The following is an 11851-nucleotide window of genomic DNA, read 5'->3' as shown; positions in this document are numbered from 1 at the left end:
TTAACCACTGCGCCACAACGGGAACTCCGATGAGCTAATTTTTTTAAGACCTTACTCATTAGTAGGCTCCAGGTGAACATGTTTTCAGTGGAAAAACTTGAAGGGTAAAAGGTTACTAGAATAAATCAACACTTGTCAAAATTGAGATTATATGCATGCATATAATTGACTAGAATATTCTCTATTATGCATCAATGCTTTCTCAGATATTTTGTGTTACCTTCTAAACTGTAGAGCTTTTTATTTTTTTAAAAAGAGTCAGTCATGGTGTTGTTACTTAATGGGAAGAGCTAAATGAACAGAATCATTTTGACTTAATAGAAAACCATGCTAAAGTAGTACCAGTATGTGGGGGAAAGTAACCTCTTGGGAGTCAGCTTGCTGTAGCATATTACAGGCTTACCCTTTTATCGGGAGACAACATTTAAAGTGTCACCTTTTCTCACACTTTCATGAATAGTGCTTTCTTTTTTTAAACATTCCTCTACCGCTCTTACCTGTTTTTCATGCACTGATATGTGAACCTAGTAGAATTCTGATCTCACTACTGACAAGTATCTCAAAAAGTCATCCTTTGGGGAAGTTTCTTCAATTATCTCAAAAAGTCATCCTTTGGGGAAGTTTCTTCATCTCTCTTGGAGACTAACTGGACAGGGACCTTCTGGTTTCCTTGGCTTTTTGAATCAGAATTGTGGCTGATTTCCAAGTAAATGTGGGAGTTTTAATGTTTTAATTGTAATGTTCTGGTTCCTTTAGACTTAAGCTGGGTTCATTAGAAAGATTTGCAGTTAGATCCAGCACAGTGTAGCATCACCATTTACAGATTTGAAGTTTAGCTGAGTGATTTGAGGCTCACAAGACATGTAAAAGAGGAAGAGTGCCTTCTTCTAGGTAGGAGAAATAACTTGTGAAGTGCTTATAGATATTCCATAAATGATAGTTGCTTTCCTTTTTTAAATTATAGTGGATTTAGGAGTTCCTGTCGTAGTGCAGTGGTTAATGAATCCAATTAGGAACCATGAGGTTGCGGGTTCGATCCCTGGCCTTGCTCAGTGGGTCAGGGATCCCGTGTTGCCGTGAGCTGTGGTGTAGGTTGCAGATTCGGCTCAGATGCCACGTTGCTGTGGCTCTGGCGTAGGCCGGTGACTGTGCTTCCAATTAGACCCCTAGCCTGAGAATCTCCATATGCCATGGGAGTGGCCCCAGAAAAGGCAAAAAGACAAAAAAAAAAAAATTAGTTGATTTATAATATTACTCATTTCAGATATACAGCATAGTAATTCAGTATTTTATAGATTTAAAGTTATTATGAAGGTTATTATAAAATGCTTTCTTTCCCTTTTTGATTTGACTTTCTTTGGTTATTGCTGGAAGTAAATAGGGCAGCCATTTTTGATGTTTTATTTAGTTTTTAATCACTTAAGGGGAAAGGGGATATCCCCTTCCTTTTAATCTTCTTAACTTTGAATAGCCAGTATTGTTTGTTTCTTATTTATACCTTTATTCAACATGTATTTTAAGCATTAAATTATGTTTTAGGGATTGTGTAAGGCCTTTAGTGAAACAAAGATGAAATGACATGGTCCCTGCTGACAAAGATCCTCTCTTTTGAGAGTTATATTTTTGGATTCCATGGGATGATTGCTAAAAAGGTATGAGGTACATTGGGAGTAAAAGACAAGGGCAACTATCTGCCGCAGGAAATCAGGGAAGTTTGACAAAGGAAGTTGGAGGTTTCACAAAGGACTAGGTGAAAAAAATGGGGTTGGTCATGGTGTTGAATTAAGGCTCAAAGCACAGAAAACAAAATATGCACAGCTTGGGAGGTATGGACTGTGAATTTCAACTAGGTAAGTATTGTTGCAGAGGACTGCAGAATTTACCGGTAGATTTTACTGGGATATAGTTTACCGCATATGTCAGAGGTTCTTTAAACTTTGAATGTATTATAGTCACCTGAAGAGCTTATTAAATATACAGAGACCCAAGCCAGGCTCTTGCAGATGCTAGATTGGGTTTGTGGCTGTATATTGAATTTCCATATATTAAACAAACCCTCTCCAACCCCAAATGAAGTTAAGGAACCTATGCTCTAGGTCACTGATCTCAAAAGTGAGTTGATGGCACTTTGAAGGTGCAGGGCCACCTGTTAAAATGTCTGTGGACAAACATAGAGAACAGACTTGTGCTTGCTAAGGGGGAGGAGGGAAGGAGTGGGATGGACAGGGAGTTTGGGGTTAGTAGATGCAAACTATTACATTTAGAATAGATAAGCAATGAGATGCTACTGTATAGCACAGGAAACTATATCCAGTCTCTTGAGACAGACGATGATGAATTATAAGAAAGTGGATGTATGCGTGTGTGTGTGTGTGTGTGTGTGTGTGTGTGTGTGTGTGTATGTGTATGACTGGGTTACTTGGCTGTTCAGCAGAAATTGGCCCAACATTGTAAATCAACTTTAATAAAAAAATTAAAAAATTTAAAAATGTGGAGTAGGAGTAGTAGTAGTTATGTTGTAGTAGTAAAATTTATGTTTCTACTTTTTAATGTTAAAATGTTATTTTTGTGTATGTTTATTATGTGCAGAATATACTAGTACATTGTTCACTATTCTACTTCAGAAATACATATACATGTATGATTGGTGTGCTCATTATCTTTTTCCTGATCAAAAGATTTGGGACCCAGGGCTCCAGGCTTTGGAAAACAATTGATGAATTTTGTGCAGGGGAATTCAGGTTAGAATTGAGGATATCAGGAGAATAGCTGAGGGGACTTAGTCGCAGGGGATTTTATCTCCCTTTGGCTTTACCACTTTTGGTTTGAAAGCTTGAAATCATGGAGGTTATAAAATAATTGGCTATGGCCATGAAAACCATTTGAGAGTTTCTCAAACTAAGCTAGGCTATTTACTAATAGATATCTCTTGGACCAGGTTTTGCCTGAATACTTTGAGAGAGGGATAAGTGAGCTGTCTCAAGGTGAAATGTTTTATGTTGAGTGGGTCACAATCTATAAAATACATGTGCTGTGTACTATGATTTGGTGATCATAGTTATATAAAATATACTTGATTTCATTGCTCATTGTAGTTTTGTGGAATCACCATGGAGAGAAGTATTGTTCCCTCAAGAAGTATGTTAAAGTGCACACAGATGAAAAAAATCCTCAGGCATAGGGGTAATGATTGTTAAATGCTTCATACTCTTTTTTGGAGGGTTGTTTTGTTTTTGTTTGTTTTACATTCTTTTTTAAAATAATATTTTCCATCATGGTCTGTCCTAGCAGATTGGATATAGTTCCCTGTGCTGTACAGTGGGACCTTATTGTCTATCCATTCTAAATGTAATCATTTGCCTCGGTTTAACCACAGACTCTCAGTCCATCCCATTCCCTTCCCATGTTTTGTTTTTTAAGGCCAAGAAGTTCTTAAACTTTTGAGGGAGTTTCCGTTGTGGCGCAGCAAAAACAAATCTGACTTGTAACTACGAGGTTGTGGGTTCGATCTCTGTTTTTTTGTTGGTTTTTTTTTTTTTGCTTCAGCAATTATTGAAGATTATTGAAGTAGCTAGCTCTTTTAAACTTTTCTAGTTGAATTGTATCTCTCCTTTGTAAAAAGCACTTTAGGCAAAAGTGACTTTATCCTTTCTCTTCATTTTGAAGGTAGAACATTTTATGTGAAACAGATTATTTTGGCAGTTGCCACACTTACCACAGGTTGTCTTATTTATAAAATGATGAAAGTTTATTAGTATATTGCAGATATATTCGTATCGTCATAGCGTTTTGTAAAATTATTTGCTTTGGAAAGATTTTCAGCTAGTGTTTAAAATTTATAATGTCTTGGGAGTTTGCTTTCTGGCTTTCAGTGGTGATGAACCTGACTAGTAACCCTAAGAGTCTGATCCCTGGCCTCACTCAGTGGGTTAAGGATCTGGCGTTCCCGTGAAATGTGGTATAGGTTGCAGATGTGGCTTGGAACTGGTGTTTCTGTGGCTGTGGTGTAAGCTGGCAGCTGTAGCTCTTATTTGACCTCTAGCCTGGGAACTTCCATAGGCCATATGTGTGGCCCTTAAAAGCAAAAAACAATAAAACAACAACAAAAAAACCCCAAATGTATAATGTCTTAAGCACTTAAAATTTTTTTTTAAGTTATGCCATATAGAAATTATAGTAATTTCTGAATGTGCTAGATAGCATAGAAGTGCCAGATGAGATTGGTTCTTGAAATGTGATCAAAAGAGATCTTTTCTTTTTGTGGATGGAAAAGTATATTAGAAAAATGTCCTATTTTATAATAAAAATGGTTTACTAATTCCATAGTAAATAAAAATAATACTATGCCTTTATTCATGTGCTTTTTCTCTTTAATTTTTTCTGCTTTATTAAAGAAGTAATATTATATAGTTGCATTCACCAATTAATTTTTTTATTTTTATTTTTTTATTATTATTATTTTTTTGTCTTTTTGCTATTTCTTTGGGCCGCTCCCACAGCATATGGAGGTTCCGAGGCTAGGGGTCAAATCGGAGCTGTAGCCACTGGCCTACGCCAGAGCCACAGCAACAAGGGATCCAGGCCGCATCTGCGACCTACACCACAGCTCACGGCAACGCCAGATCGTTAACCCACTGAGCAAGGCCAGGGACCGAACCCGCAACCTCATGGTTCCTAGTCGGATTTGTTAACCACTGCGCCACAACGTGAACTCCACATTCACCAATTTAAATGTTAAGTGTATAAGTTTTGACAAGTGTATTAAGCCTTTAACCACCATTAGCACAATCATGACATAAAACATTTCTATCACTCCCAGAAATTCTCAGTGCTTTTTAAATTTTCTCATCAGTAAAATGGATATAATGAAAGTATGTACTTCCATTGGATTGTTGTAAGGATTAAATTAGTTAATATGTGTAAAGCCCTCAAGATAGTTCCTTGCATTAGTGATACTCAGTTAATGCTCTCTGCTCTTATCTATGGTATTGGTATTATACCCTTTAAAAATTCTCGCTATGTAGTTTTATTAAATACTTAAAAATTAAAGATTCTTTGCAATTGAGAAAGGTGTTTTTGTTACTGTCATATATATGTAACCATATGTGTATGAACGGAGTGCAAAAGTATTTTGAGCATTCGCAGACTTAGGTTGATAGCTAGTATATGAAGGTACACTCTCCTAAATGTACCCATTACCCAGCTTATTGATAATTGGTATTTAATTGCATTATTTTTTATCACTCTTGTCTCATGGTAGAGTATGCAATATCAAATTCAAAGTGATTTTTTTTTAATTTAATTTTTTTGTTTTTTGTCTTTTTAGGGCCGCACCTGCAGCATATGGAAGTCTAGGGGTCTAATTGGAGCTGCAGCTGCTGGCCTCTGCCACAGCCACAGCAATGCAGGATCCAGGTCACTTCTGTGACCGACACCACGGCTCACGGCAACGTTGGATCCTTAACCCACTGAGTGAGGCCAGGGATCAAACCCGAATCCTCATGGATACTAGTTGGGTTCACTACCACTGAGCCATGATGGGAACTCCAGTGACTTCTTATTTGTTGTCAGTACCATCATGTTAGGCAACTGTCACTGGTATATAAAATGATATTGTTTTTGTTTATAGTAAAATTATGCTTTTAGGAGTTCCTGTTGTGGCTCATCGGCTTAAGAAACTGACTAGTATCCATGAGGATATGGGTTCCATCTCTGGCCTTGCTCAGTGGGTTAAGAATCCAGTGTTGCCGTGAGCTGTGATGTAGGTCGCAGATGCGGTTTGGATCCCACATCGCTGTGGCTGTGGTGTAGGGTGGCATCTGCGGCTCCAATTCAAGCCGTAGCCTGGGAACTTCCATATACCATAGGTTCTGCCCTTAAAAAGCAAAAAATAAATAAAATATAATTATGTTTTCAGAAACGATTACTTTGAAAGTTGGCTCATTGTTTTCTGTTTTGTCAAGTCTTTTATTTATTTATTTAATTTTTATTTTTAAATTTGATTTTATTTTTTGTCTTTGTCTTTTTAGGGTCGCACTCTCGTCATATGGAGGTTCCCAGGCTAGGGGTCTAATTGGAGCTTTCACTGCTGGCCTTCGCCAGAGCCATAGCAACTCCAGATCTGAGCTGTGTCTACGACCTACACCACAGCTCACAGAAACGCCAGATCCTTAACCCACTGAGCAAAGCCAGGGGTTGAACCTGCAACCTCATGGTTCCTAGTTGGATTTGTTTCTGCTGTGCCAAGACAAGAATTCTAAGTCTTTTATTTATTAACTGATTTTTTTTTTTTTTTTTTTGCATTTTTATCGATCCTTTCTGTTAAGATGTTTCATCAGATCTGTTTGGGACATTTTTCTGTGGTACCTGCTTCTCTTTTTCTTACCAATTTTTCTTTCCTTTGAAAACTGGATATTGTAGTTTAGATGTTGTGTTAGTTTTCTAGGACTTGCATGAGAAATTACTACAAATGGGATGACTCTAGAATAATAGAAAAATTTCTCTCACAGATTAGGAGGCCAGAAGTCTAAAATCAAGGTATGGGCAGGACCATGCTCCCTCTGACCCTTGTTAGCTAGGTGAACTGTGGGTAAATTGATGAGCCTCTATGCAATGTCTCATTAAAATAAATGTTAAAGTAATAGTACCATGTCAATGCATGTAAAATGCACAAAAGTGCCTGACATTTAATTACTCATTTAATGTTAGCTGCTGCTGCAGTTTTCTTTCTTTCTTTTTTTTTTTTTTTTTTTGTCTTTTTAGGGCTGCAGCCGAGGCATATGGAAGATCCCAGGCTCGGGGTCGAATCAGAGCTGTAGCTCCTGGCCTATGCCACAGCCACAGCAACACCAGGTCTGAGCTGCATATGCGACCTACACTGCAGCTCATGGCAATGCTGGATCCTTAACCCACTGAGCGAGGCCAGGGGTCAAACCCGTATCTTCATGAATACTAGTCGTGTTCTTAGCCTGCTGAGCCACAACAGGAACTCCTGCTGCTGCTGTTGCACCATCATGATGATGCCCCTTTTCAGGAGAAAGACTCATCACCGGAAAGATTTATCCCTTTGTTTTTCTAGTGGTAAGAATGAATTTGTACTGATGAATTAATGGATTCCTACCCAGTGTTGCCTTAGGAAAGATGTGCTTTTCAGATTGTCTAATTAGAGGTTGGGAGCAGTAGAGAACACAGGATGAAATAACTGGCTTTTGGCTTCACTAACAAGTACACTAAACCGGATTTCCTGTCGTGGCTCAGTGGAAACAAATCTGACTAGCATCCATGAGGAAGCAGGTTCGATCTCTGGCCTTGCTCAGTGGGTTAAGGATCTGGCGTTGCTGTGAACTGTGGTGTAGGTTGCAGAGGTGGCTCGGATCCTGCGTAGCTGTGGCTGTGGCATAGGCCAGTGGCTACAGCTCCAATTCAGCTCCTAGCCTGGGAACCTCCATATGCCATGGGTGTGGCCCTAAAAAAAAAAAAAGACAACCCTCCCCCCCACAAAAAAAAACAAGTACACCAAACCTAAAAAGCCATTTTAGTGATGTGTAGAACCTGCCTCTGTCATTCTCATTTCTAATGAGTCTTCATTTATTGTACATCAGGCAGATCCCCCATTGTCATTAGAGTATCAACATGACTTTTAACGTAAGTTCGTTAAACATCTTATCTCTGAAGTTAACCTCTCTAAAGGATCTTCTGTAACTTTGAAGTTGTTCTTCATATGTATAGACTATGTAGTTTAGCAGGCATTTCGAGATGTTTTGAAAGTAATCATCTACTAAATTTGTTGTGGGAAAGTGACTTTCCTTCCCCTTGTTTTTTTTTTTTTTTTTAGTTTTATTTTGGGTTTTTTTGTTTTTATTTTTCCTTCCCCTTGGTTGTTTTTGGTTTTGTTTTTTTTTTTTTTTGTTGTTGTTGTTGTTGCTATTTCTTGGGCCGCTCCCGCGGCATATGGAGGTTCCCAGGCTAGGGGTTGAATCGGAGCTGTAGCCACCGGCCTACACCAGAGCCACAGCAACGCGGGATCCGAGCCGCGTCTGCAACCTACACCACAGCTCACGGCAGCGCCGGATGGTTAACCCACTGAGCAAGGGCAGGGACCAAACCTGCAACCTCATGTTTCCTAGTCGGATTCGTTAACCACTGCGCCACGACGGGAACACCTCCCCTTGGTTTTTAATGTTCCTCCTTGGAGGTATATATTACTATTAAGACATTTTTTAAAGCCACACTGAATGAAAATACTCTTCTCCTTACTTCACCTCTCTTGAGTAGAGACTTGAAGTTTAATGAGCTTTTTAATGGATTTTTAATAGATTATTAGAGTTTACAGAAGATAAGACCAAATATTAAACACATTGCCAAACAGATTTTTTCCCTCTCTTCTGTTTCACTGCAACCTATTTTGCTGGTCTTTTAACATTATGCAAAGAAGTTGATTTTCTTTCCAACACACACATGTGTTTTCTAAGTGAAGTGTAACACGTGTATAGGTGTTATTTTGTATAAGGAAACCTACCTAGGCTTAGAGACGTGGAGGTTTTCCTGGGTTGCATCTGTAGAATGATGGAGTTGATATTTGAATATTTGCCTTTCTAGTTCTATTAACTGCTCTTTTCCAACATGTGCTATTGCCTCTCCAAAACAGAAAGCTCAGAAAACTGTGTTCTTGCTAACACAATATTTGTTGTATACAAAGAAAAGAGTAAAGTGTGTAAGTGTAGTTCCAGGCTTAAAGTCATTTTTTTCACTCTTGGATCTAAAAATACTTACATGTTTAGTTCAGAGTATATGCAGATGGAATGGGACTGGGTGGGATGTGTTTGGGTGAGCAAATGAAGGGTTTTTTGAGGAAAAATGGATTATTTGAATGGTGTAATGCCTGAAGAGGTGTGCAGTCAGAGATTGTCCTGTGTAATTCCTTTGTTTTTAGTAGAAAGATTCATATCCAGGTTAGCCATCATAATTTGAAACCTTGTATAGAATTTTGCTTCTAACTAGGTCACAGACAAGTTTTTTTTAGGCGAAAGAATGCTTTTTAGTAGAAGCACCTAAATGGACGTCACTGCTTATTCTAGTGTCTTCTCACAGTTGAAGATACAGTGGGAAATTAAAAGAATTGTTTTTTTCTTCTAGATTAACTGCTGAAGTACTGATCGAGTTCTGCGTTTCTTCAATGAGGAACTACAGGCTGATCTTCTGCCATAATCTCAAACAGCCATAAATGACAAAAGAATGCTTGCTCAGTGAGGGTAGCTGGTGCAGAAGCCATTTTTTAAACTTAGGTGTTTAAGTACTCGAAGGTAAGTTTTCACAGTAGTAACTGTCCCATACTTATACATCCACAGAGATTTTGGAATTTATCTCCTGTGGCTGCTATTGGATTGTTAACTTCAGTCTTTGTAGTTACTAGCTGGCATCAGATGTGTTAAGGAATGGATTTTGCTTGGCTGAAACTATTTAAATTTATGCATTTCCTGCCCTGAGTTAATTTTTGTTTCTTTAAGTTGGATGGATTTGTTTCCCAGTCACAGTGTCTCTTGACCCAGTGGGCACGTCTATTTTTTATATATATATATATATATGTGTGTGTGTGTGTGTGCGCGCGTGTGCGTGTATTATATTATACATAATATACCTTATTTGTGTAAACTTTAGAATATTGAGTTTTTTTTTTTTTTTTTTTTTTTTTGCTCCATTTCATTTCTTTAGTAGTGTGAAAGGAATCGTTTCCCCTGGGATGATGAAAAAAGTCCAGTTGGTGTCATTTTGTTTATTATCAACTTTTGAAAAAAGCTTTTCTTTAAAAATACTTCTTTCCCCAAAGAAAGTAATAATGATTATTTTAGTAGATAAATTTTTCTTGGGATAACTTATTCTTTGATGCTTCAGAAATTGGAAACATTGTTTTTTTTCTTTTTCTTTTTTTTGTCTTTTTGCCATTTCTTGGGCTGCTCCTGCGGCATATGGAGGTTCCCACGCTAGGGGTTGAATCGGAACCATAGCCTCTGGCCTACACCAGAACCACAGCAACTTGGGATCTGAGCTGGATCTGCAACCTACACCACAGCTCACAGCAACTCCGGATCCCTAACCCACTGAGCAAGGCCAGGGATTGAACCTGCAACTCATGGTTCGTAGTCGTATTCGTTAACCACTGAGCCATGACGGGAACTCCATAAACATTGTTTTTTTCTCATTGCTTCTTTATTGATCACACAAAGTTAAGACAAGTAGTTTATTTTTTTCTGAACTAGACCGACTGTAGGAATTTTTGTTGTGAATAATTATGAAATAGCAGGATTGATTAAAGAACATTTTCATTGAAAGTCGATGTCCAGAACTGAAAATTTTCCTTTGTTTATAAAAACATATTAAGCCTGCTTTGTTATATAGAAATAAGACCTGGTTAACCTTTTTCTTATCAGCCCGTCATTTTTTAAGAAATGATTCTCTCCTGTTTGGGTGATTATGAATTGAGTGGTTAGACGAGCTTCATATAGCAGAGTCCAGAAATGATCAGGTTGGCTTTTTACTTGTGTCATTAATAAGATTGGTCAGTAATGGTCCTATAGGAGCAAAAATTGCCTCTTAATTTATCTTTGGTACATGAATGTCCTCTGCTAAGTTTAATGATTAAGTTTGCCATTGCTTGATAAGTATACAAATGCTAAAGGGAACATTCAGAACTAACTTCACATGGTAGAGAAAATGCTTAGATGATTGTATTGAACTTTATTTGTAGAGCACACTGTGGGCCTGATTACTGGAACATGTTTAATAGATGAGAACACATTCAGGTGTAAAGCCTTTTCCTTTAATGTATATTTAGTCATATTGCCACATGTTAATCATTATAGTCTTTTTTTTTTTTTTTTTCCTTTCATTTGGCAGAAAAGACAGCTTTGATTTCTGGCTGCAAAAAAGATATGAGGAAGAGCTCCTCCCCTTCCTTGAGTAACTGCAACTCCGTTCTTGCTAACAAAATATTTGGAATTCCACTTGATGAGCTGCAGCAGGGAGGACATCCAGACAATGAGGTTCCGTTCATAGTCCGCCACGTAGTGGACTATATTGAGGAACATGGTATATATTTCCTTACTTTGAGGGCTAGCCTTTGTTTTAATAAACACAATCCCTTTTTGACCTCAGATTTTTTTTTTTTTTTAAGTATTCAACATCCAAAGTATAGTGAGAAAAACAGTAGAAATTCTTTTCAACATTTTAGTGTGTCTTTTACTTAAAGTCATATACTTAGAAATACCCAGCTTAGAGCATATGTTGGTGGGAGGGATGAGAGTATTTTTAGTGGATACTAGAGGGTGGGATAAAATAGAGTATCCCTCAGGACATAGATAGTATATATCTCTAGATGTATAATTTGAGGGTGTTCAGCCCAATCAGGAGAGCCAAGAATGGCTTTCCAAAAGTATGAATATTTTAATTTGATTGGAGAACGAATATATATGGTAGTTGAAGCTGAAGTTTATTTAATTTTTGCCTTGAACTAATGTAGGAGGTCTGGAGCAACAAGGACTTTTTCAAGTCAATGGAAATGCTGAGACAGTGGAGTGGCTTCGGCAGAGATACGACAGTGGAGAAGAGGTGGATTTGGTTAAGGAAGCAGATATTCCCTCAGCTATTAGTCTTCTTAGATTTTTCCTTCAAGAACTTCCTGAACCTGTTATCCCTGGCAGTTTGCATATTCACTTGATACAGCTTTCTCAAGGTAACATAATTTGAATCTTACAAATCAGTCATATACCATTAAATTTCACAGTCTCTTACCTTTTAGAAATCTTGATGTAGAGGCAGTAATTATAGTAATTCTAAGATTGATTTCTTAACTTCC

General features: G+C 37.8%; 1 protein-coding gene across 50 annotated transcripts in view; it reads left to right on the top strand.

Annotated features, from left to right (window-relative positions):
• FAM13B (family with sequence similarity 13 member B) overlaps positions 1-11851 on the top strand; it is a 96340-nt gene that overhangs the window by 4803 nt on the left and 79686 nt on the right. For 24 of the 50 annotated variants that reach the window (XM_021084831.2, XM_021084827.2, XM_021084830.2 and 21 more), the window contains exons 2-4: positions 9136-9302; positions 10894-11085; positions 11516-11728. In XM_021084831.2, coding sequence (XP_020940490.1) covers positions 10929-11085; positions 11516-11728 — 370 coding nt within the window. In that variant the 5' untranslated portion in view covers positions 9136-9302; positions 10894-10928. The remainder of the gene's footprint in view (positions 1-9135; positions 9303-10893; positions 11086-11515; positions 11729-11851) is intronic. The other 26 variants (XM_085014678.1, XM_085014672.1, XM_085014674.1 and 23 more) reach the window with 2 other exon arrangements.

Source organism: Sus scrofa, chromosome 2 (genome assembly GCF_054392235.1).
Source record: "Sus scrofa isolate SSC_HxYL_T2T_F1_AM1 chromosome 2, Sscrofa_HxYL_maternal_Yorkshire_Landrace_v2.0, whole genome shotgun sequence".
NCBI classification, from domain to species: domain Eukaryota; kingdom Metazoa; phylum Chordata; class Mammalia; order Artiodactyla; family Suidae; genus Sus; species Sus scrofa.
This window is presented reverse-complemented; position numbering and strand designations above follow the sequence as displayed.